General features: G+C 41.2%; 1 protein-coding gene across 1 annotated transcript; it reads left to right on the top strand.

Moving 5' to 3' along the window:
* Nucleotides 1-14,388: 14,388 nt before the first annotated feature.
* On the top strand, nt 14,389-21,751 carry LOC134749105 (uncharacterized). The gene is made up of 3 exons (XM_063684009.1): nt 14,389-14,605; nt 15,531-19,915; nt 21,722-21,751. The coding sequence occupies exons 1-3, from the start codon at nt 14,389-14,391 to the stop codon at nt 21,749-21,751; spliced, it is 4,632 nt and encodes a 1,543-aa protein (XP_063540079.1).
* The last annotated feature ends 3,885 nt before the right edge of the window (nt 21,752-25,636 follow it).

Here is a 25,636-nt window from a genome sequence, read left to right as displayed (position 1 = left end):
AGCGTCTCATTTTGCTCTCAAGTCAAAGAGCCTTTTATGGAATACATCTCGCTTTGTAGTAGTTGCTATTGCAGTAAATTGCTACCTGCATCCACTTGGTAGGAGTAAAGAATACCTATCTAATTACTGGCGAACATTTGCTTCCTTGTAAGGAAAGAAAAGTAACAAAACCCAGAAACATGAAGACATTAGTTAAGTAAATGCATTAGCAAGTCACGGTCTTACGTGATACTACTTCAAACATCTAACAGACGTAACAGAAACAAATATAAACTATTACAGAGCAACGTCTACCGCATATCCGAGCTCTTTCAGCGAGGAAAGAAAATAAACAGTCGCGGTACTTACAAACATTAAGTTTCAAGTGCACGGGAAACCCTACTAAGGTAAGCCAAGGAAAAATAATCCGCTCTTAATTTAAAAGTGCTTTATAACCCCGGAATCTTAAAGCACTTGTGGCTCTGAATGTAAGTTTTTACTGTCCACTTGCAACATAAGTACCAACGTCAGCGTTAAATAAATACCGCCAATTCAACGTGGCTATACTTAATGTCATGCAACACATATTTGTTGCGTATCAAAGATATTTTTAAATATTTTGGCCATCACAAATGATTTAGTGTTGACGCACCGTACAAAGAAAACTATAAAATATCAATACCTACTTGTAAAATAATCCCAGTCTAACACGGCCATTAAGTTCTTAATTAACATCATGTACCTACATATGACAAAATGACTTAATCGAATCCTACTAATTACCAGAACAGTATATCATTAAATGAAAAGGCTGTATAAAATAAGCAATTCCATATCCAATGGTAGCGGCCGAGTTTTCTATGTCGTCTCGTAAGAAATTTGTGCCGAGTACGCCACACCGCACCTGGCGATCTCATTCACATCGTTCATGAGCGTGTCGCTTAAATAGACCAAGTAGACCAGAATAAGTTGGCCTCGCTTGCCAAAAGTTAAAATCTGCTGAACGTAGGCGATTATGGTGCTCCATAAAGGATGACTCAGAACAGAACGGTCCGGATCCGGGCCGGGGCGGCCGACACTTCGTTTTCTATAGAAAGCATCACGTGATCACCGATCACCCGTCGCAGAAAGCGAAGCTTCGGCCCGGATCGTTCTGGCGTAAGTCGTCTTTAATGCTACACTTTGCTTATCTAATCTAGCGACTACCAGCAAATGTATCAGTTTCAAGCTAAGTTTGCTAAAACACCCTTCTGAGTCCAGATCCTTACTCAAGAACGCATCTGCTAGTGATATATGGTCAACGATGAGTAGGTACAAGTGTTGCCTTAACATGGCTTATTTATTATATACAGGAGAAACAAAAGGGGTCCTAAGAAGTGAGTAAGAAGCTGCCTTGTGGTACTCCGGTGTTGATTAGTTTTTTTTCTATGATGACTAAACACCAGAAAGACTGATTCTCCCGCTATTATAGAAATGAAATTTGGATGACGACTGCGGCGTTGACGCGAGTGGTGTCAGTGTTAATCTCGTTGGCAAAATAATTATCAAATATATCGAAACACCGCCCGCGTCGAAGCTGCAGCAGTAACGCTGCTGCTGTTGCCATTCGAATGTGACCTTTATGCCTGGTTGCTGGTTGTTACGGATCTGAAAGTCAGACTTACACTGGTATTGCCTAAAATAAAATGGTCGATAAGGTACCTACTGCAATAGCAGCATCAGTGCTTTTTGCCCGCCCCGAACCTGACCTCCTTCCTGAATGCCATTTTAAATTCTTTTAGTATAAAGATTTTCTTAACTGCCAGTTTTAGTTAGGTACTTGGACAGCCGAGTTAGCGAAATTGGTCTTATTTATTATTTCTTCTTCTTTTGTCGACTAAAGTTAAAAGATGCCCAATGCTAACGTGCGACCATCCAAATTACTGCACCTATGAAATTGAAACAGAACGAGGCCATGCGCTTGGAGAGGAACAGAAGCCTATCGAGGAACCTTGTCTTCAACAGAAGGGCATGATGTCACGATCCTCAGCATTGAGGAAACGACTGAAGAAAAAGAAGAGATTCATCCTAATCTAAGGACAGTAGTAGTATGTTGAAGAAATATTATTTGGGACACTTAATTATATTACTTCACACAGACGGGCTCTACGAGGTGGGTCAGTTCGTTGGTGCAAAAATCGCGTTTGCAAAATATTATTATGTTCGCTAAACGGGCTATCTTTACTTTTGAAATCTTTGTCTGGTATTTGATTTCTCTTTATTATTGAAAAATATTTCCTTAATAAGGAGAAATACAAAATGTCCAGCACATAACGTTTAGTGCTCTCGAGGCAAGAATTTAATATTAAACCTTTTATTTCCAGCAAAAAACATCTTCATGTTATTAACGCACAATTCCTATACAAAACAAAGAGTCTGATCTTGACTATTATCTCGAGAAAACTCTTGTTGGCTGTACCGAGGAATAACGCAGTCTGAAAAAGCAATTTAAACTGTTTCTCGGTTCAACAGTGGCTCAAGTGTAGAGTTCTTAACGGTTGAAAAGTACGATCTCGTTTGCTTGAATGGCTGTGCTGGCTTTGATAAATTTTAAAGTGAATTGTAACATTTTGTAACGATTGTTTGAGAGTTGAAGCAAATTCGACTTGTGGGTATTGTATTAGATACAATACAATAAAGTACAAGTAGGGGAGACCGAGGGAGGTTAACACAAAGATAAGTTGATACAGCGTCCATATCTCGCAAACTATACACGCTATAAGTATGACTTCCAAGAAAAATATGCTCCATTTTTCATTCTAACCAACTTCATCATACATGAATTTAAAAATGAAAAAATTACTGCCTTGGGTGAGACTTGAACTCACGGCCTCTGGATTTTTAAATTTATTCTAAGCTTAATAGCATCGATCGCAGACGTTTCTGCTTGTTAAAAATTAATTCATCATACAAGGTTTAGGCCTCAGATGAGCAGTTGAGATTTTACAGCGCTTAGAGCTAAAATATTGCTTAAAGTTTCTCAACATTTTGTTAAGGCCATTTCTTTATCAGTTTTGGCATTTTTAACCAACTACAAGATTTCAAAAGGAGGAGGTTATCAATTCGGTTGTTTTTTTTTTTTTAAATGTTTGTTACTCCATAACTCCGTCATTTCTGGACCGATTTTGAAAATTCTTTTTTTGATTGTAAGTATATACATACAGATTGGTCCCGTTTTTGTCAAAACGCAGTTCTGATGATAGGATCCATGAGGAATCGAGGGAACTCCTCAAATGTTAAAGGCTTACATATAGTGATTTTAGTATTTTTATCAACAAATCAAGCACTTACATTTAAAAAAGTGTCATTTTATGAAGTGGAACTGCTGATGATGATCAGAACGGAACTCTTCAATGACGCATAGTTCTCGTTTGGCGATTTGTCCTCTTCGTTATGTTTATTAAGCAAGTTAGGTTTTCAAGAAACATTTTTGTCAAGCTCGAGTTCTGATGATGGGATCCATGAGGAATCGAGGGAACTCCTCAAATGTGAAAGGCATACATATAGTGATTTTTGTATTTTTATCAACAAATCCAGCATTTCCATTTTAAAAAGTGACATTTGATGAAGTGGAACTGCTGATGATGATCAGAATGGAACTCTTTAATGGCGCATAGTTTACGTTTGGCGATTTGTCCTCTTCTTTATGTTTGTTAAGCAACTTCAGTTTTTAAGGCATATTTTTGTCAAGCTCGAGTTCTGATGATGAGACCCATGAGGAACCGAGGGAACTCCTCAAATGTGAAATGCATACATATTGTGATTTTTGTATTTTCATCAACAAATCCAGCATTTACATTTAAAAAAGTGACATTTGATTAAGTGGAACTGCTGATGATGATCAGAATGGAACTCTTCAATGACACATAGTTCACGTTTGGCGATTTGTTCTCTTCCTTATGGACCCAGACCCAAACTTGGACCCGGACTCGGACCCGGACCCGGGTCTGGACATGGACCCCAACTCGGATCCGGACCCGGACCGAACTCTGACCCAAACTTGGACCCGGACAGCCGGACACGGACTCGGATCCGGACCCAGACCCGGACCCGGAAATGCTACTAGAAAAGTGGGTTAGGTTAGGTTAGAACTGTGACCCTTACAGAAACGAAATGCTATCAGAAAAGTAGGTTAGGTTAGGTTAGAACTGCGACCCTTACAAAAACGAAATGCTACTAGAAAAGTGGGTGGTTTTACCTCCTTTTCTACATTATTAGGCAATATTATAATAATTAGGCAATTAGGCAAAATTAGTCAAAAGATGGATTAGGATAATTACGCAAAATATGCTGTCTATTTCATTTCGTTGTCTGGAATCTAAGAGTGCACCATCAACAATAAGTAAACTTTCAGCGGCATCCCCCATTGAAGTCGGTTTTTTTTTCTTAAAAATTATTTCGATATATGTTTGAAGCATTCTGGCAGTGTTTTTATTTATCGTATATTTGGAATTATCAACGGTTTTAAGTAAATAAAGTCCATGTTTTGTAAATTAAAAATGCAATAAAGCGTAAGCATCCGAAAAAGGTGAGGTATGTTGAAACACCATGTTGCAATTGTTTTGTTTAAGTTTGGCTGAGGCTGTTGAAATCATATTTTTCAATTTTATTTTAGCTTTTTCGTTACCAATAGACAGCTTATTGAAACATACGTGTATTTCATTAATTACACAAAAATTGGACTTGCGATCTATATGTTATCTGTCACTGAATCGATTTTAGGATATCAATTTACTTCTTTATCACTTCAGTTTAATTATTTTTTGAATTACTCAACAAGTTCGACTTATTATTTTTTCAATGTTCAAGCACTTGTGACTTCCACCACCACTAGTAACAGTGTGACACAAAGAAAGTGAACCTAACTTCAGTTTACCGAATAAATCTCGCGCTCCCCCGAGTAAACTGTAAACTTAAACTTGAAATAACTTTCTTTGCTATTTCAAATTCAATTCTGGTGTTTGGAAATTCAAGAATTTCAATTTCGAATTCGCTCTCAGCCATTACTGAAGTCGCGGTGGGACTGCACTTCAGTGAGATTAGTACAAGATTATTTTAAAGACGGTTTATCCATTTTAAAATTTGAAGTTATAGTATAGAGCAAAATCGTTTGCGATGTAAATGCAAAAAAGATGACTAAAAATTAGGTCAGGTTCCCTATCATACACAAATCAGAGGTTAATGCATTCCTTGGCAATTCTGACATCTAAATAGCCACTTGCTTGACTAGAAAAAGCAGACGAGTGGCTAGTTTAGTTAACGTAGCGTTTGAGGATACCTTTGGCGTCTTTCCGACTGCCAGAGATGAATCACGCGATACGGTCGAGCACCGCAAAGATATACATCGAAGTATTGGGTTGTCACATTTCCGACACGGTAGCAGTCTCTAGATCCGATGGTTTGCGTCCCGTTTTAAATAAAATAATGAGCGAAGATCATGTTTATTTAAATATTGAATTATCCTCGTAATTATTATCCCATCATAAAAAAATCGTGGTAATTTAATTAAGATGAATTTCGTCTGAACAAACAATGAAATAGGTTGAAACGGAATGTACATCGAGGTTAAACAATAGCTTTATTCACCAGATCAGCCTTTAAAAGGATAAAACCACGGCAGAAAAGGCCGACAATACCTGTTAATGTTACTTGCTAACTAAGTTACCTACGGCAAGCACAAATTCCTTTATACTCGACCGCAGACCACCAACCATGGACTCCGTTTCATGAAACGTTTATAACGAATGCGAGGTGACACATCTTAGGTTGTTAAGTGTAAAATACCTATCAAGTAAAGTCTATGTGGTGAAGACGTCTATCAGGTACAAACAGTCTACATGCTCTTCCGTCGCTTCTAACCATTGCGTTTGTCTACAAACTCCACCTAAAGAAGGTCGGTAGAGCAGAAGAAGCGAAGCTTTTCTGACTGTGTCTGAGTGATGTACGTATACAAACAAATACAAGAGTGCATATGACGGTCTTCCCAATCAAACAATTTGCCGGATTACCACATTGACCTATTTTTTGTTTCAATGTTTGTTTATATGTGTAATTAACATTAATACGACATACCTTCACCATGTCTCCAGTTCATTCGAGCTTCACCCGCGACCCGGAGATGACATGTGCTGCTGTATACGCAACCCATTGACAATATATAAAGGGCTCTTACGGGCACTAAGAATGGTGCCAGTACAACACACATGAATTCGAACCAATCGTGCAGTGTAACGCCACTATGCGATCGGTTGATAAGATCGCATCACGCGCGCGATTGATCGCCACTACTTGCGTTAGACTGCTCGAATTCGTGAGTGACACCACTGAACTAGGACCATTCTTAGTGCCCGTAAGGCCCGTCCTTTAAATGGTGGTTTTATATGGTGGCGCCTAGCTTTATGCGCAAATGATCTGTGTGCTTGACTGCAGGCGTATCGATTACAGTAGTCACACGAATCGGTAATTATGTCGCTAATACGGACTAGATTTGTCGCAATGCTTTGTAATCGGAGTCGCTGTGTTTGTGTTTAGATAGATCGCAATTTACGATTAACAATGTGCATGCTTTTACTGTGTATTGCACATAATTATGGTGACTAAGAATGGTACTGCCATATGTGAAAGCAGCAAACAACAGAATATAAAATATTAAAGACTAACTATGAACCTATTAAAAGTTATAGTTGTTAAGGGCCCATGTGAAACTATTATATATGTAACACCTGTGTACCATGGATGCAATAAATAAATATGAATATGAATATGAATATCTATTTTACAAGGGGGCAAAGTTGTTGTTCTTACTAAAATGATATCTGAGCAAGCAAAAGATTCCAAAGTTGGACCACGAGCGTAGGGATCAACTCAAAATTACGCATTAAAATTATTTTGACACTTGTAGATAAGATGCACCTTACTCATCAGTACTTGGAAGTTAAAGATAAATTTTCCGAGCTGGTATAGGAAAATATAATTATTTGCCTTAAAGCCAATCACATATCATACTTATCTCAAACATCTATGATACTTATCTCAAAAATAACTGATAAAAAAAAAGGAATTGTAAGATAAAGAGTTTAAGGTAAATTAAGTTGGCATTCAATTTTTATTTGAGATCAGAATATAATTATTACAAGCAAGCACAGCTCACGTCGCTTCGGTGCGCGAACGGATCGCTATAAACGTGCATAGCACCGTCTCGCTCACTCACCGAAGCGACGTTTATCTTATGGTTTAACGAATCCAGGGGGCCTAGCTAAGATCACAATCGTAATTGACAAATGCCAAACGAATAAAAAATATGTATCAGGATGACAGATGCTACGAAAAGTCACGTGACTATTTATATACATTATTCAAGTTTCAATTGGCGGTTTCTATCAACGATTGTCAACTTAGCTAGTCCCCAGGTACCGATTCCTACTCTTCTTCTTACCCTACTCTACTATCTGTGTCGTCTCCGATCCTTATTTTCGACCACAAATTGCTTAAAACGTGCCAGTTTGTAGATACATTTTCATACAAAACGTCGTTTCCATTGCTCTCATATACCTATAGGTTTGAAAGAACAGGTTTCTAATTCAATAATAAAACTAAAACTCAGTAATATTACTGCTGTAATTTTAGAAGTCCCGCAGTGCCTTCGCCATAACAATATTATCCATGTCTTCAGGGAAATTATCGAACTGGCTTCCGGCACTTTAATTATTACTCTTCAAATTTATCCCTGTTTGGTTTTCACTCGCCAAACACGGAGGCCGATTTTGATCTAGCAATGTGCAAAATGCAATACATTCTCGATTTTTCCGCAAATTCTGGAAACTTTCATGAGAAAGTTCTTATGCAAGCTTCCACTTAGAAAGTTCCCAGGGACTGGCTCTAGTGTAATTTTTACATCTTTATTTTTTATTATATCATTTGGACCGCGAGCCAGGCGCAAATTTCGTCAGTCATCGCCTCCCGGGCGAAAACTCGTATAGTGGTTAACGGCTATGTTTAATGAAACCTCGTGAACGTCAGCTGCCGCTACGTTGGTGGGTTGAGGAATGGCAGCCACCGAAACGCGTAACACGGTCTATCCACCGCGATACAACCGGCTGACGACTTGTTTTATTAACAATAGCATCTAAACTATCATCTGACAAAGTATCAAACGGGAGGCGATGACGCCGATGACTGAATTTTTTTTTCTTTTTTACATGTTCATGTGACCAGCTGACGGTCTTTCCACAGTGATACAATCGGCTGAAGATTTTGTTTATTCACAATAGTATCTAAACTATCATCTGACAAAGTATCAAGCGGGAGGCGATGACTAAATTTGTTTTTATAGAAATCATTTGCTGCCATTCCTCACCCCACCAACGGAGCAGCAGCTGACGTTCATGAGGGTTCATCATACATAGCCGTAAACCACTATACGAGTTTTCGCCCGGGAGGCGATTGGTCATGGAAATCTGTTCCTGGCCCGCGGTCTAATTTATTTATTTTTACTTTACTTGTTTATGTACAACATTCACTTGCTAAACTGTAATCTCATCAAACAATTGTTCAAACATTGGCCATATCAATGTCAGGAATAAAATGGATTCGAGCATACGAACCCAACTTATCTGAGCCATAAACAGGCACGATGTTCCCAAAGCTAACAGAGCATTAGACTCGGATATGCTAGTGTAAAAAGTGATCTAGCATTTTTTTGAATTTTTACAAAAAAGATTGTGCAGTGATTATTTTAAATGACGAAATTTTGTAAATGAAAGTAAAGGGCCTTTCCTCACCTGATATCGATGAATTTTGGGTTCAGAATTTAATAATTATAAAGTGAATTTGTTTGTTTTATATATCTTTGTTTATTTATTATTTATTATTTATTTTAAACTTTATTGCACAAGAACAAGTACAAAAGGCGGACTTAATGCCTTGAGGCCAGGTAGAGACCAGTCAACCACTGGGCCAAACAGAAATTGTTAAGGTGGGTGCAGGTGCGGGTGTTTACTTGACCTTTAGAATATATTTACCTACCTTATACTTTACTAACGAGTCAAATCCTACTCTTTGTGATGGATTATCTATACTCCTTCTGATTTCAGTGTAGTTTCGTAAAGTTGATTTCATGACTGCTGAAAAAATAATTTAGTTTTTCTATGTCAATAAAATCAGCCTATTAAAGATACGATTATTATTTTTCAGAGACAACATATGACTAAGGTGAAAAATCACCTGATGCCTGCGGTTGCGTCTAATTGCCACGACACTTCATATATTTTGTATGGGTCGCGGCAATTAGACCGCAGACATATTTTTTTAGAATGACCTGCCTGCGTTCTGCAAGCGATGAGAATAGAAACCGGGTCTTCTCATTGTCACGACACTTGTACTTATCAAATGGACCGTTTTCTTTCCTTATCTGCCCTTTACTTTTTATTATTTGTTTTTATTCCGCGTTCAACTGGGATGACACGTTGTGATTTCAATTTGGATTTTATTTTAAAATTGTGTAATATGATATTGTCTTCGGTTACCGCGATAGTTACTCATGAAAGACTGCATTGAAATTGTCAAGAAGAGGTTATGTGAGCAGAACATGTCAGAGGAATATGCTAAGCTGTTGGAACATTGCCTTACATCTGGCTACTTGCTATGGAATGGTGAATTCTATCTTCAAGTCGACGGCGTGGCCATGGGGTCTCCGGTGTCTCCAGTAGTCGCTGACATCTTTATGGAGGACTTCGAGGAGAGGGCACTCTCATTGGCTCCTGTGCGACCGAAGATATTTAAAAGATACGTAGATGACACTTTTACTATACTTCCAAAAAGTAGTGTTTCAACTTTCTTGGATCACCTAAATTCCATCCATAGCAAAATAAAATTTACTATGGAGTTGGAAAAAGACTGTTCTCTCCCCTTCTTAGATGTATTGGTAAAAAGAAATCCTGATAACACCCTAGGTCGCACTGTGTATAGGAAACCTACTCATACTGATAGGTACTTAAATGGCAAATCGCATCACCATCCCAGTCAACTTGTTACAGTAGGCAAATCTTTGTTTCAGAGAGCCCAGAGGATATGTGATGACCAGCATCTGGCCGCGGAGCTCCAGCATGCCAGGCGCGCGCTCCAGGCAAACGAGCTCAGGATACCGCGGGTCAACCAGAGGTCCCACATTAAGATCCCCACAGTCGAGCGCAGGCCTGCCATTCTGCCTTTTGTCAGGGGGGTCACGGACAGGATCAGCCACATCTTGAAGCGTGCTTCTATAAAAACATATTTCAAGCCAATGAAGAAGATGTCACAATTCCTGAGGCCTGTAAAATGCAATACCCCTCTACAGACTGCAGGAGTGTACAGGCTGGACTGTGAGTGTGGCCTATCATATGTCGGGCAGACGAAACGGAGCATTTCCACTCGGGTGAAGGAACACATAGCTGATGTCAAGCACCGTCGACCTAGGTCTGCTGTCTGTGAGCATGTCATGGATAAAGCCAATCACTCAATCAAGTTTGATAAGCCTCTGGTTCTTGCCAAGGAGAAGCGTTACATACCCAGAATGCTGCGCGAGGCCATTGAGATTAAGAAATATCCAAACTTTAATAGGGAAGATGGCTTTTCTCTACCACCAGCTTGGGATCCTGTAGTCCACCTGATAAAGGAGCAAGCGAGACATAGACTGTGAGACCGTAGTGTTGGATGATGCTGGACATTCTGATGTTTTGAAAAGATGTGTCCCGCCGAGTTTGTTGCCGGTCCCATATTGGGATACCCTCCTACAATTTAGGAGGGAATTAAATCTTCTCGGGTCCGTGGTGTAGGGTTGGAGCCGGCATAGTTTTATTTTTATCGCGTATATATATATATCTTTACTTGAAAAATAATTATAGTGTATAACTAGCCTTATGAACCGATTTTGCATGTACAACCAGCCTTAAAGTTTGTAGTCTATGATTGTTCATTATTTTAGTATGTGGGTATTTTTGCATTTTGTAATTTTTCCTCAGTCACCCGTTGACCACGAACGCTGTAAAGAGTTCGAAACGTCGGGATGTATTATAAATTCAATATACGCGATATAATCCGTTTTCATAGTTTTATTTCTTGTGTAATATGGTTATTTTTAATTTAATGTCCATCTATTCGACTATGCTTAATGCTTAGATCGTTTTACGCGAGCGTTAGATCTACGGATATTTTCATTTTGTACACATATTTAATGGAATTAACGGGTTTACCGCAATAAAATTTTATTATTTTACCTTTAACCCAACGTTTCTGCTAGGCTGCACTTGCTCAGGTGGGGCGTTTTCTCGGAGAACGGGGATCTGTCTTCCGTGACCACAGCTAGTGCAACCTAGCAGAAACGTACGATTACACGTAAAATAATCTTATACCTTTAAACGAGCAATTCTTGTATATATCTATCTATATATATATTTCGGGGATCTCGGAAACGGCTCTAACGATTTCGACGAAATTTGCTATATGGAGGTTTTCGGGGGCGAAAAATCGACCTAGCTAGGTCTTATCTCTGAGAAAACGCGCATTTTTGAGTTATTATGTCTCCCATATATTGACATTTAATCACGGTAGACCCGTTAATGTCATTAAATATGTCTACGGACATTTTGCTAAACTTCTCCTATAAAGATCTGTATGTTAAAATGAAGGTGTTTATATAATCGCGCTGGTATCAGCATCGCTTTCTCATTCGATTTTCGTTTATTTTCTATTTCATATCATTATGTATTCGTCACTTGTTCTCTATTCGTCTGGTTCGTTATTTGTCATTACTTTCTTCGATCAAAGTCTGTCTGATAGATTTCTTTATTTTAAAACTAATATAATAAATAAATCAAATCAAATATCATTAAATCATTTTACGGTTTAGACTCACTTGTTTTAGTCACTCGCGCGACATGTTTCGGAGAGCCTAGGTCTCCTTTCTCAAGCACTAATAGTGCGAGCAGCGTTCACGACGACCGTGTATTGCGTACTGCCGCTGCCGCGCGCCGCGTCGCTCGCTGCGCGCGCGCGCCGAGAAAACCGGTTGGGGGAGGTCTTGCGCTATCCTTGTAGGCGGGCACAGTGGTGTGTTTGGGTTTGGGTCACCTGTAGCGCCACACAGCACGAACTCACTATGTCCACTACACTGTCACAACACTCACCGGCATTCTGCTGAGGAATCACAGGCTTCCATGCTGACGGCACAGCCCAGCCGCTATCCCGATTGAAATTAGGGCGCCGCCCAATCTCGATCGCTTCACGTATTTTACGTGGTACGTAGCATTTTTCTCGTACCAGTAATCTCGCCTTGTCAAACCGAAGATAGTGCGACGCGCCTGTATCTAGGGCGTGCTCTGCCACTGCGGAGTTGCTGCATTCCATCTTCTTTACACTCCGTATGTGTTCTAACAGTCTAGTGGACACGTTGCGTCCGGTTTCTCCTATGTAGGATTTACCGCAGTCGCATGGTATCTCGTAGACGCCCGGGTTACCCAGCGGATCCTTGTCCTTTGGAGAGCGCAGCACATTTCTAATCTTTACATGAGGACGGAAAATTGTCCTAATGATAAACCTCCGGCGTAATAGGCGTCCAATTTCGTCCGTCACTCCCTTAATGTACGGTAGGTATGCAGGTGCTCTCTCCGCACAAATCAAATATCGTTTATTTTCAGGCAACAAAGGCCATACATAAATACCTTATAAATCAATATATATATACAATAAAAAAAATATAAGATACAAAAAAGATCCTAGGCCTGAAAACCATCGAGATTCAGACACGTGTCAAAGCAACTATTTCATGGACAGAATTAGAGCTTTGAGGAGTCGAACCTCTCAAGAATTTCTTTCGATAAGTGACATAGCTTAGATTTTCAGCAGAAATGACAATCTTATTGATAAAGAAGGTATTTGCCTCAAAATTACGAGTACGTCGCGCAAAAGAAGAGAAGCCAAAAATGCAATGCCTGATAGTGTCTGCAACTATCGCTCTTCTTGTCTGTAGATAACAGTTAATGACATTGTCTCTGTCTTTCGATCGCGAAATGTTGAAAAGTGACAGGTTTATCACGTGGATAACGCACCATTAGCCATGCGTGTGTAAAAAGTCAGTGCTAGGTACTTATTTTTATCAAGAATGGTCAATAAAAATAATTGAATAAATATATATGGTAGGACATTTTTTACACAGTTCGAACTTGTCCCACAGTAAGCTCAAAGGCTTTTGATGTGCATGTTTAATAACATTTAATTAATAAACCACCGTACATGTTTTAAAAAAAACTGATTAGAAATAGGCAAGCGGAAGTTTTACAAGTGGTTGCGTGGCGTTAACCCTTGTGAACGCCATTTCTAGTTGTCGTATATAGCTTTTAAGATATGTCGTATATAGCTTTTAAGATATTTTTATTGTACGTTTTGTGATTCTCTAATTTTGTGTTTTATTATTGTGTAACTTTCTATGTCTTTTAATCATTGTGTGTTTATGTTTTATTGTTATATTTCGTGCATAGTTATAAGAATCAATGTCCCACAATAAATATTACCTATTCCCTAACTTTGTAAAATAGCGTAAGCTGATTGGCCAATAAATGGATACTGACTCTGCACAACACACCCACGTGACACAGTGGGCGGGGCGCGGTCGCGCTATCATATAAATATGACTGCCCAACCTAGCCTCGTCAGTCCATCAACAACTAGTCTACACTAAACATCTTATTAACTCTAAAATAAGTGTTCTTACTAACCCTCACACTAACCCGGTAACATGGTGGTGGTATTTCTGAGGTAATTGGCAGCGGTAGCTTCACTTCGGCCAGCGCGTTCCAGTCTTCGGCGTACGAGCTTCAAGAAAAACAGTCTACGCTCAACAATTATGGTCCTTCGATAGCCGAATAAAGAACAAAGAAACAAGTACGCGCTGAGTGTTGAGAATTTCTCCACTCAGATAGAAGAAAGAACAAAGAAACAAGTACGCGCTGAGTGTTGAGAATTTCTCCACTCAGATAGAAAAAAGAAGCTTGAAAAACGAACGCGCTGAGCCTTGAAGTACGCTTCGGCTCAGACCCTTACCCAATTACCCCTCCATACCCCACCATACCGGCTTGCCGGTCGGACCGTGCTGTGTTGTAGGTTTTCCTCCACTCACGCGTCCTGGCAACTTTCGTTGCATGTGTCACATGGTGATGCCATCACACTGCTTTCGAACGCTCTAGGCATTGCACTTTGTCATTGCGGGAGATTCAGTGCATCGAGGGATTTACGCTTAGGGGCACTGACGTTGCGCTCTGTGGCGTCAGGGCATAGGTGTTAGGCAGGTAAATTTGTATATAGTTAGGGACCCCCGCGTGTGTGTCAAGAAAGAAGAAGATGTCTACGAAGAGTACGAGAAATCTTCGACCGCGCGCTAAGGGCCCGCCTGCCCCCGCGCCCACAGAGACCCCTACCCCCTCGTCCGGCAAGACCACGTCTACCGAGACACATACATGGAGCAAAGGCTCCACCGGCAACCAAGTGAATAGCGGTGGAGAGATAGACAACAATTCGGTACACTCGAACGCATTCGAAGATACGGTAGTAGAACGCAGTAGGTCAAATACGCTAGTGAATAAAGACCCCGTGGTCGCGCCGCCGCCGCCGCGGGCGCCGTCTGTTCGTGGATCAATCAGAGGTCGCGAATCGGTAAATAGGGATCGTGATAGTCAATTATCGGTGCTCATGGCCGAGCTCGAGGTTCATAAAGCCGCTCTAGTTGTCGCTCAGAAGCAGTCCGATACTGCCAAATTAAAGCTGCAGATCGCCGAATTAGAGGCGAATTCTGACAGAGGCAGTACCGTGGCTGACGAGTCTGAACGGCGTACTAGGAATTGGGTAGGACAACAGTGTAAGGCCGCAGGAGCACGACGTCGCGATCGTGAATAGTAAAATTCCCTTGCCGAAGGAGACAGCGCCGCCGCCGCGCGCCGCCGCCATTGAGCGGGGTACTAGTAGGCCGCAACCGCGTTATTTAGAGGTGCCACACGGCAGTTATGCACCTATCTACCATAAGCCGCCCGAGTTACCCTCATTCGGAGGAGATATAACCGAATGGATTTCATTTAGGGCAGAGTTCGAGGACACGTCTCCCATGTTTAGTGCCGTCAATAACGTAAGTCGTATTAGGCGCGCGCTCAAAGGCGAGGCTCGGACCGCCGTGAAATCAATAATGTACACAGTTCAGGACCCGTACGAAATTATGGAGGCGCTAGAACGGCAATTCGGCGACCCGGAGGAAATTGTGTTAACGGAGTTGCATAATATAAAACGTATGCCGCGCTTGTCAGAAGACAACGCGAACATAGCTTCCTTCGCCGCACATATTGCGAATGCCGTCGCAACCATACGTTCGCTGCGACAAGAGCAGTACTTACACGCGCCTGAACTTGTAAACAAAATCGTGGACAAACTTAATCTGATTGTGCGTTACGAATGGGCAAAATATAGGCAGTCTAATAGTCAAACTCCCGGTCTAGTTGCATTATCGGAGTTTTTGAACGAAATTAGCACTGCAGCCAAACGCGTCAACCGACATAGGCCGTCGAACAGATTGCGGAACACAGTAAACACGGTATCTTTTGAGCACGACCCTAGGCGAGCAAGCAGTTCTCGCGATAGGCGTCGCGCCCCCGCGTTTTCCCGCGATCCTAGCACGGAGTCGGAATCAGATTCCCACGATCATTACGTACGCGAAGCGCCGCGTAGTAATAAACCCGCTATCGCGCAAGTTAAGCCTCGCGATAGTAACAAAAAAAAACCCGCGTCGACCGGAGCTAAGCCCAAACAACCGACATCGTCCGTCCCTGTCTCGCGCAGCACGTGCGCCGTTTGCCAGAACGGCCACGAGCACAAAGTTAGCGCGTGTCGTAAATTTTTAGCGGCAACGATTGCTGAACGGTGGGACTTAGCAAAGGGCGCTAGATTATGCTATAGGTGCTTAGACGCGGCTCACCGTAAGTTCAAGTGCAAGTACATCGCGTGCGGAGTTAACCAATGCGAAGCCGGACATCATAAGCTATTACACGGACTGAACGCGGCCGCGCCCGCGAACGGTAATAGTACTCCGGCGGCAGCGGTTAATAATATTAGGCTTCCGCAAACGTACCTCAAAGTCATGCCTGTAGAGGTGTCGGGACCGCTAGGTACCGTGCAAACCCTCGCGCTGCTAGACGAAGGCGCGGCTATGACTTTGATGCTTCACGAAACGGCCGATAAACTCGCGCCTCGCGTAAAAGGCGAAACTTTGGAGATAGAAGGCATAGGCGGCGTAGTCAGAAATCCGGATTCGTATACGTTACGAGTCGCAATACGGGGTTTTTGTAGCCGACACATGGAAATGATGGAGGTAATCACGATTGGCGATATTGGCATAGGAATGCAGGGCGTACCACGTGACGTAGTCGACAAGTGCGAACACTTGACTAAAATCGCGGACGAATTAAGTTACCCGACCGGCATACCTACCATCGTGATAGGACAAGATAATTGGCACCTCATCATTTCTCGGCAAATTTTAGAGGGCCCGCCTGAGCTTCCTATTGCTAGCCTAACTAGACTGGGCTGGGTTTTACACGGCCCAGATAGAACGCGCCGCGCCGCGGTAAATTTTGTAGGGCACGCACGGCCTAAAACCGCGGACGACGAGGCTTTAGAGCTAATGAAACGGCATTTTGACATAGAATCATTAGGCGTTTCACAAAAGCTACCTCGGGCCGATCCCGACCAGCGCGCACTAGACTTGCTGAAAACCACCTGTGTAAAAATACCGGGGGAGAATAGGTATCGAGCGGGCTTATTATGGCGGGCAGACGACGAAAAGCTCCCAGATAACCGAGCGCAAGCATTAAAACGGCTGTACAGTCTAGAACGAAAACTAGACCGAGATGCAACGTTAAAGGCCGAATATGCAAAGCATATGGCTAACTTGCTTGACAAAGGTTACGCGGAGAAAATGGAGTCGCCGCCCCCCCTCGATGCGCCCCGGGTGTGGTACTTAGCGCATTTCCCAACTTTTCACCCGCAACGCGGCAAAATGAGATTAGTGTGGGACGCGGCCGCCACGGCCTACGGACGGTCGCTCAATAGCGCGCTTTTGGCCGGCCCCGACTTGTTAGAGTCACTCTTTGGCGTTCTAGTGCGTTTCCGCGAGGGTAAAATCGCGGTAATAGCGGACGTCAAAGAAATGTTTTTACAGATCGAGATAGTTGAACAAGATCGCGATGCGTTACGTTTCGTTTGGCGGGGGGAGGACCGCACCTCTCCACCGCAAGAATACAGAATGAAGCGGCTTATATTTGGATCGGCAGCGTCGCCGACAACCGCGCTATACGTCAAAAACGAAAACGCAAGAACGCATAGCGAACAATTTCCGATCGCAGCTGAAAAAACAATAAAAAATACGTACATGGACGACATGTTGATCGCGCTCGATACGTCCGAGGACGACGCCAGGCGCATAGTAAACGAGGTTTACGAATTAAATATGCGCGCGTCATTCGAGCTTCGCGGGTTCGCTTCGAATCATCCTGCGGTTATTGCTGACGTAGTTAACAGTAAAGAGGAAACGTCATTGTTAGGCGCTAGCGAGAGCGAACGTACGTTAGGTTTGAAATGGAATCACAAGCGTGACACCTTAGGTTTCAACGTAAACTTTCGCAACACGCCCGAGGACGTACTTAACGGTCAGAAATTACCTACAAAACGACAGGTTACGAGTAGTGCGATGTCGATATTCGATCCGATCGGATACGTTAGCCCCATATCCGTCTTAGGCAAGGCATTAATGCAGGAGATATGGCGCACCGGAATCGGATGGGACTCGCCCATACCCGTCTCGCTCGCACCCGCATGGCGATCGTTCATAGATAACGTACAACAATTACGGGACTTGGAAATTCCGCGACACGTGCCCGCATTTAATAGGGAGGCATATATGCATGTTTTTTGCGACGCAAGTGAAAAAATATATGCCGCGGCCGTGTACCTAGTCAGCGTCAACCCCGAGGGGACTAGAACGTCCGCATTAGTGGCCGCAAAGGCCCGAGTGTCACCTCTCCGGGTAGTTAGTATTCCACGAATGGAATTACAGAGCTGCGTACTAGCGACTAGGTTAGCGGAGACCATAGTCAAAGAGTCAGACTACGTAATAAAGGACAAGTATTTTTGGTCTGACTCCAAAACGGCACTCACGTGGATACGGTCGGACCCACGTAGGTACAAAACGTTCGTCGCACATAGGTTAGCGGAAATCGAGAACACTACCACCCCCGCCAACTGGCGCTGGGTGCCTAGTGCAGCTAACGTAGCTGACGACGCGACGCGCGGTATACCTACGCAATTTGGAGCGAACCACCGATGGTTCATAGGGCCCGATTTCATACGTAAAAGCGAGGAGCATTGGCCGACAGAGAAAACGCCCGCGCCCGTCGCCGATACGGGCGAAGAACGCGTTAACAAGCTCGTATGCTCGGTAGGCGCCGCGAAAAATAAGTTTGAGTACCTGCCGGAGGTATGTAGGTTCTCAAAGTTCGTACGCTTAGTCCGCGCCACCGCTAAAACACTGGTTGCCGCCGAGGTTTTTAAAGCCGCATTGCTTAAAAAGAAACCAGACACAGACATAAATAAGGGGCATTTGAATTTAGCAGAGATATTGCTTATACGCCGGAGTCAACATGAAGCCTTTCCAGAGGAAATCAAGTTAATGGAAACTGGACGGCCGATTCCGAAGAAATCGCCACTCCATAAAATCGCAGTAAAACTCGACAAAAATGGAGTCATCATGCTGAACGCCAGAATAGATAAAGATGTACACATACCCGTTCTACACGCTAAAGAAGATTTCGTCAAGCTGCTAATACATCATTTTCATGCTCTCTACAATCACGGCAACCACTCAACAGTGATAAACGAGCTGAAACAGAGATATTATATTATCGGTCTGCGCGGTAGCATTCGTTATATAACGAATAAGTGCCAATGGTGTCGGACCTATAAGGGGACCACACTCAAGGTTCCTGTAGGCGACTTACCACCAGAGAGGCTCCAGGCGAATCAACCGCCATTTACCGCCGCAGCCGTAGATTTATTTGGCCCAATGAATATTACAATAGGCCGCCGCCGCGAGAAAAGATGGGGCGTATTATATACTTGCCTCACTACCCGAGCTGTGCACTTAGAGCTTGCCGCCTCACTTTCGGCATCCTCTATGATACTCTCACTGCGCAGAATGATAGCTCGGCGCGGCACGCCTACCGTTCTGTACTCCGACAACGCAACTAACTTCTACGGAGCAGAACGAGAAATTGCAGAGGCCAAGAAAACGCTGCCAGACAGTCTAAAGCCATTCCTGACTGAACGAGCGATCACCTGGAAAAAGATACCGCCTGGCAACCCTTCCGCCGGCGGTGCATGGGAACGACTCGTGGGCAGCGTGAAAACTGCACTGAAAGCTACACTAAAAGAGAGAGCACCTCATGAAGAAGTTCTACATACGCTGCTTCTAGAAGCCGAGCACGTAGTGAACTCCAGACCACTGACACCTGTGAATCCAGACCTAGATGTCGAGGCTCTGACGCCGAACCATTTTCTCATCGGCCGGTCGAGCGCAATGGCACCGCTGGGCGTCTTCACAGACAAAGATATGTCACTGTCGTCATGGAAGACAGCGCAGAACTTAGCCGATCACTTTTGGAGGCGCTGGCAGAAAGAATACAGACCCAGCCTCCTCCCTCGGCCCAGTGCTCACCAGAACGTGCAGAAGCTAAATATAGGCGACATCGTCATCGTAGCGGACAGCTCTATGCCACGAGGAACATGGCCTAGAGGCGAAATCGCACAACTCTTTCCCGGCCCTGATGGCCACGTAAGAGTAGCCATTGTTCGCACCCGAGCGGGTGAAGTCCGTCGTCCAGTTTCCCGGCTTATACCTATATACTCCACGAATGGAGACGGTGTTGGCACACGCGGGGGAGATTGTCGTATATAGCTTTTAAGATATGTCGTATATAGCTTTTAAGATATTTTTATTGTACGTTTTGTGATTCTCTAATTTTGTGTTTTATTATTGTGTAACTTTCTATGTCTTTTAATCATTGTGTGTTTATGTTTTATTGTTATATTTCGTGCATAGTTATAAGAATCAATGTCCCACAATAAATATTACCTATTCCCTAACTTTGTAAAATAGCGTAAGCTGATTGGCCAATAAATGGATACTGACTCTGCACAACACACCCACGTGACACAGTGGGCGGGGCGCGGTCGCGCTATCATATAAATATGACTGCCCAACCTAGCCTCGTCAGTCCATCAACAACTAGTCTACACTAAACATCTTATTAACTCTAAAATAAGTGTTCTTACTAACCCTCACACTAACCCGGTAACATGGTGGTGGTATTTCTGAGGTAATTGGCAGCGGTAGCTTCACTTCGGCCAGCGCGTTCCAGTCTTCGGCGTACGAGCTTCAAGAAAAACAGTCTACGCTCAACACTAGTATAACGCGCCATTATGAAATGCATGAAGATTATTAAATTGTAACCGTGCGACTATGTAGCCGTCTTTGGTAATTGACGCTTAAGCAACCTCATAATTTTTTTAAGTTTTATGGTTCTGGGCTAACTTAACTTTATAAAAAAACATTTATTTCGGACTTTACGGAAATTACTATGTTAGTACCTACCTAAACTAAGATGTAACTTTCTTTCTATCTTAACCGCCTATCGTGTGCGGCGCTTCATGACGATCCTTTTGTGAATTTTTATTATTAAGTTTGACATATCTATAATAATTCAATGTTTTTAAGAATAATAATAACTGCATCAATAAATTGCTCTGATATTTAGTTTAAGGTAATATTTAAAACTTGACAATTTAAAAGTGCTTGTTGCTAGGCCTATTTGAATAAAGATTATATTGACTTGACTTGACTTGACCTTGTTGAAGTCCACGAAGGTTGATATTGGGCTGTAGCCGCGTGCATTAGTTGACGTATTTCGCAGTGAAAGGTTAAAAAGTTAGTTAAGTTTACTGTAGCATTAAGTAAGTACTTACTTCTGTTGTTTCTCCAATAAAGAAAATAAAATAAAATAAGGTTAAAAATAGTCTATCTAGGCTTTAAGTATTTGAATAACTAAATTAAATGTGAATAACTATCAAGCTAACCACGCTGTACGAGGAAAACCTCCAAACCGACCACGCTGATGTAAGCTGTGTATGATGGCGGCCTTCTATTTAACTCGCTAACACTACTTACAAGTTTTTACAAGTTTGGACCGTTTTCACGAGTTTCTGAGTTCACTTGGACGAGTTTTGCTGCGGAATGTGGAGTGTGGACGTCACTTACACCGACGCGATTAGATTAGTACACCTACAGTTGGACAATTTCCAAACAGTTTTTGGAAAATTCCAGAAAAATCACAGGAAACAAAGGAAACTTTCAATTTGGAAGTGTAAAATTTCGAATTCATTAAAAAAATATTAATTTACAATGTGGAAATTTCGTAATTTTGAAAAGTCCGACGGCATATCAATAGACATTGCTCAGGTTCATGAGAAATATAAAACTGTAAGTTCATATTTTGAAAATATCTAGTAAGTTATACATAATTGTAACTTTTTGATTTCTAAGAATCTAATATCATTATGAATTACTTATCCGTTGTTCTAGTTGAGTGGTGTAGAAGTTACGAGGACCTAAATTGGTTTGTTTACATTAGTTGCATTTTATATTGAACTCCACTTTGGCCGCCAAACACAAGATAAAAAATCTGCAAATGAAAGCAAATGATACAGCATGGTGTAACGAAAATTCCTAAAGATAAGCCCGCAGTACCACGTCCCCTTACAAGCGGTTCCATTAGTTATTTTCCTTCTTTCGGTAGGTACTTTAATAGAGTTTCGCTTGTTCATGTCAATAAGAAAATTGTATTTCGTTCCTTTTAAAGAATAAACTTGCCAGAACGACAAACATCTGAAGAAACCTTTCAAGATTAGTGAGGCTCCCGTTTATTTTTATGTTTTTTCCAAGGTTTTTATTTTAAATGATAACACAATATCAGCGACAGCGATGAAGATATTTAGATAGTCGTTAAAAGGAGCCACTTTTTAACATGATAGCTTTATAGAAATAAATATTTTAAAACTGTAATGTTTTTTTTTTGCAGAAATCGCGAAGCGACTGGTTGACGTAACTGCCGGCCTAGCCAAGTTGACAAAATCGCTATCGCTTCGACAACGAAACGCTTTGTGTCTCCCTATCACTCTTCTATATTAGTGCGACAGTGACAGTTGCGTTTCGATCGCTACGGAGCGTAAGCGATTGGCATGTTGGCTACGCGGCCTGGTGACCGAAGAGCTGATGGCGTCTTCCTCGCACAACGTATCAGCATTGCGATATAGCGGGGAAATGCCGGCAGCATCCTTGGTACAATGCCTCAAGGGCCTATTTTAGATTTAAGCTAGTTATTAATTTCGTTTAGTAGTACCACTGTATATGTTTCGTTTATTTAACTAGTTTTCAAGATATCGCGGTAATATTATGATACCCCAATGGTGGTCATTCATATTATATCATAATTCAGACCATAATGTTACCGCGATAACTTGAAAACTATACGGCATATACCTATTCATGGGTTTTGTGGCACCAAAAATGATTATGCTTGTGTGGTTGGACCAGGATTCCGGTACCCCTGTCTGACCATAATGGTGGCAGCGTGGCAATAAATAGCACCTAAAAAGTTAAATGATGAATTTGTGCAATCATTATGGCTCCCTCATATGATATGAGTGAGCCATAATTTATTTTAGTAGCCTGTATTAAACACCTAATGCTGTGTATTGTGTAATGAACCCCCGTGGACGTCAACTGCCGCTCCATTGGTGAGAAACGGTAGTCACCTAAACACGTAAAAGTTTTACGTATGAGTTAAACTAATAGTTTTGCTGCATGTACGTACATTTGTCTGTATTTAATACGTACACCGGTATTACTTGCGTACCCTGTACATAATTAGACTAAAATCATAACACACAAACACACACACACACACATATTTTGTATACATATTTTGTATACATATTTTGTATGGATCTCAGCTATCTGAAAAAAAAATTTTTTTTTTATAACTTCACATTAGTTGAGTAAAGAGGTTGTGAAAAGAACAAAAAAAAATCGTAAAACCTGCAACTTGCTCATTCGTTTTTGAGCGAGCTGTTTCAATTACGAATTTCACATTGTATTGCTTCATTAATCATTCAACAAAACTAGGTATGTACCTACTTTATTTTAAGAACCGTTAAGTAATTTTAAGCTTTTCTTAAACTAAGTTCCACACGTTGTCTTGGATAAATTGAAAATTGTAAAATTTCAGTCACAGACTATTTGAATTTAGCGAGAACTTTGTAGATTGCACGTCATTTTCACTCGGTAAAAGTACAAAAGAACAGTCATTTCAAAAGCATCTATTTGGGGAAAGCATTATTATTTGCATTAAGTGTCATAGGTACTTTTTAATTAAATGTAGGCGAATTTATTGAAAATACTTAATTCAAGTAGGCATACCAACGACACAACTACGCATAGTTACATCGGAAAATCGGTTTTAACTTGGAATTTATTATACCTACATGTTGAATAATTAAATGTGTTTTCGAATGGAATTACAGAAGTTATAATGGGTCAGTAAATTTGCATGACGAATAGCTTGAAAACTTAAACACAAAAAAAAAAATATATAATAAAATATATAATGTAAAATGTGTATGTATATTAAAATATAATGTAAAATACGTCATTCATTCAGAATCAGAATCAGAAATATTTATTGTGTAAACTGTGTAGGGTACAAGAAGTATAACTAGGTACATTTTTTTATGAGTAACAACAGTTTTAGTTTTTAGTATTTTGAATGTTTTGTTGTTGAAACTTAAGCTGTAAGTTGAAAAACTAGACACAAAAGTAAGGGTTTTTTTCTTACCTTCGTAGATACTTTTGAAGTTTATAAGGGAAATGAATTAGATTAAAAAATTCAACATTTTGTTTGTTTAATTTGACATGTTCTCAATTATTGATTTTTAACATAATTTGTAGATACAAAGTTTTTATTAAGAACATGACAATCATTATTAAGAGATTTATTCTTATATTTTGTTTTGACATGAATAAATAAAGTTGTTGTTCTGTTCTGCTTTGATCTCCCGTTTTTTAGTCTTATAAACCATCAAAGCAATTTAACGCTCACGTTATTTCTTTAAACTACACCGGTCAGTTACAAAGCTATTTTTACATAAAAACGAGGTCCTACATGATCTTATTTCCATAGTAGTTTTCCGCGCCGCTTCTCGTGCTTTTTACTACTATTTCTAGTCCGCCTAGTGATGTGATAATCCCAGCGACGGAATATACGAAGAAAAAAGAATATATAGACGAATTTCTTAGTTAAGTTTTTGACTTCAGAAAACGGCCCACAATGACTGACACGAATCACTGATATTTAGTTAGTTATCAGTTTTCATTTAACCCGCGCTCCACGGGTATCAAATTAGAGTCAGGATAGTATCACACGTGTGATACTAAGGGCGCCCCACGGGTTAATATACCCAATACACAATTCCCCGCTATTAACCCGTTATTACCTAGGGTGCGTTGAGGTAATGCTACGGCATACGGACGATTTAAAGAACTGATCTAAAACTAACTTAAAGCCCGTTCTGCGCCATGCCGGGTCCAAAGGTCAGCTCACAGTTGCATACAGTAAGTAATTACATGGGTGAATCAACTATCTCTTGTTGTTATTATGTCCCGTCAGCCAGGGGACAATATTAGCACAGTTTGTTAGACGGAATGTTGTATCACGATCCACAAACGTGCTTATTAGTGGAAGCTCAGCTCAGTCAGTCAAAAGGCCTTATATCTACCACAAAAATGCATGTTTGGTTATTTTTAATTGCCTAAATTCGGGGTTTTAAGAGTGACCCAGGAAAACGTAACCATGGCAACGAGTGACAAGAAAAAAATTATTCACCCACATAATTTACATCACACATTTCATTTCATTTATTTATTGTTTCTTCATTTCATCTTTGTTTCTCCATTCTTCATATCCAGCGTTTCCTAGTTCTCCAAATCTCGGTAACGGGAATATTTCGGGCTCGTCACTAAGCCTGTCCGATGCTTGGCAGAAGATTGCATATACCGGAACATTTACAAGGCCCAACGTGCAAAAAGTGCTTTTAGCTGCGAAAAAATGCATGCCATTCGGCAAATGGCGTGGTTTTTTAAAATTAGATGTGGCTTTAGAGGAGTTACGCTGGGTTGAGCATTTTGGCGAATAAATTTTTGACTTTGGAGTACTTATCAGTGTACAACTTGATTTTTATTTTACCTTCGATGTTTTGAATGTGACGTTCTATTTTAGTTAAAGCCAGATTCACATTTGCCTGACGTGTCGTGGTGTGCTGTGTCGTGACGTATCATCAACATGTCAGACAAATGTGAATGCGGCTTAAATGATAGGTACAAAAAAAAATTAAAAGTTAAAGTCGTCTTTAGTTATGGTAGGCTTTTAGATAACTGGATAGC

This window comes from Cydia strobilella, chromosome 17 (genome assembly GCF_947568885.1).
Source record: "Cydia strobilella chromosome 17, ilCydStro3.1, whole genome shotgun sequence".
Taxonomy (NCBI): Eukaryota; Metazoa; Arthropoda; class Insecta; order Lepidoptera; family Tortricidae; genus Cydia; species Cydia strobilella.
Note: the sequence above shows the minus strand (reverse complement) of the source record. Positions and strands in the feature narration are given on the sequence as shown.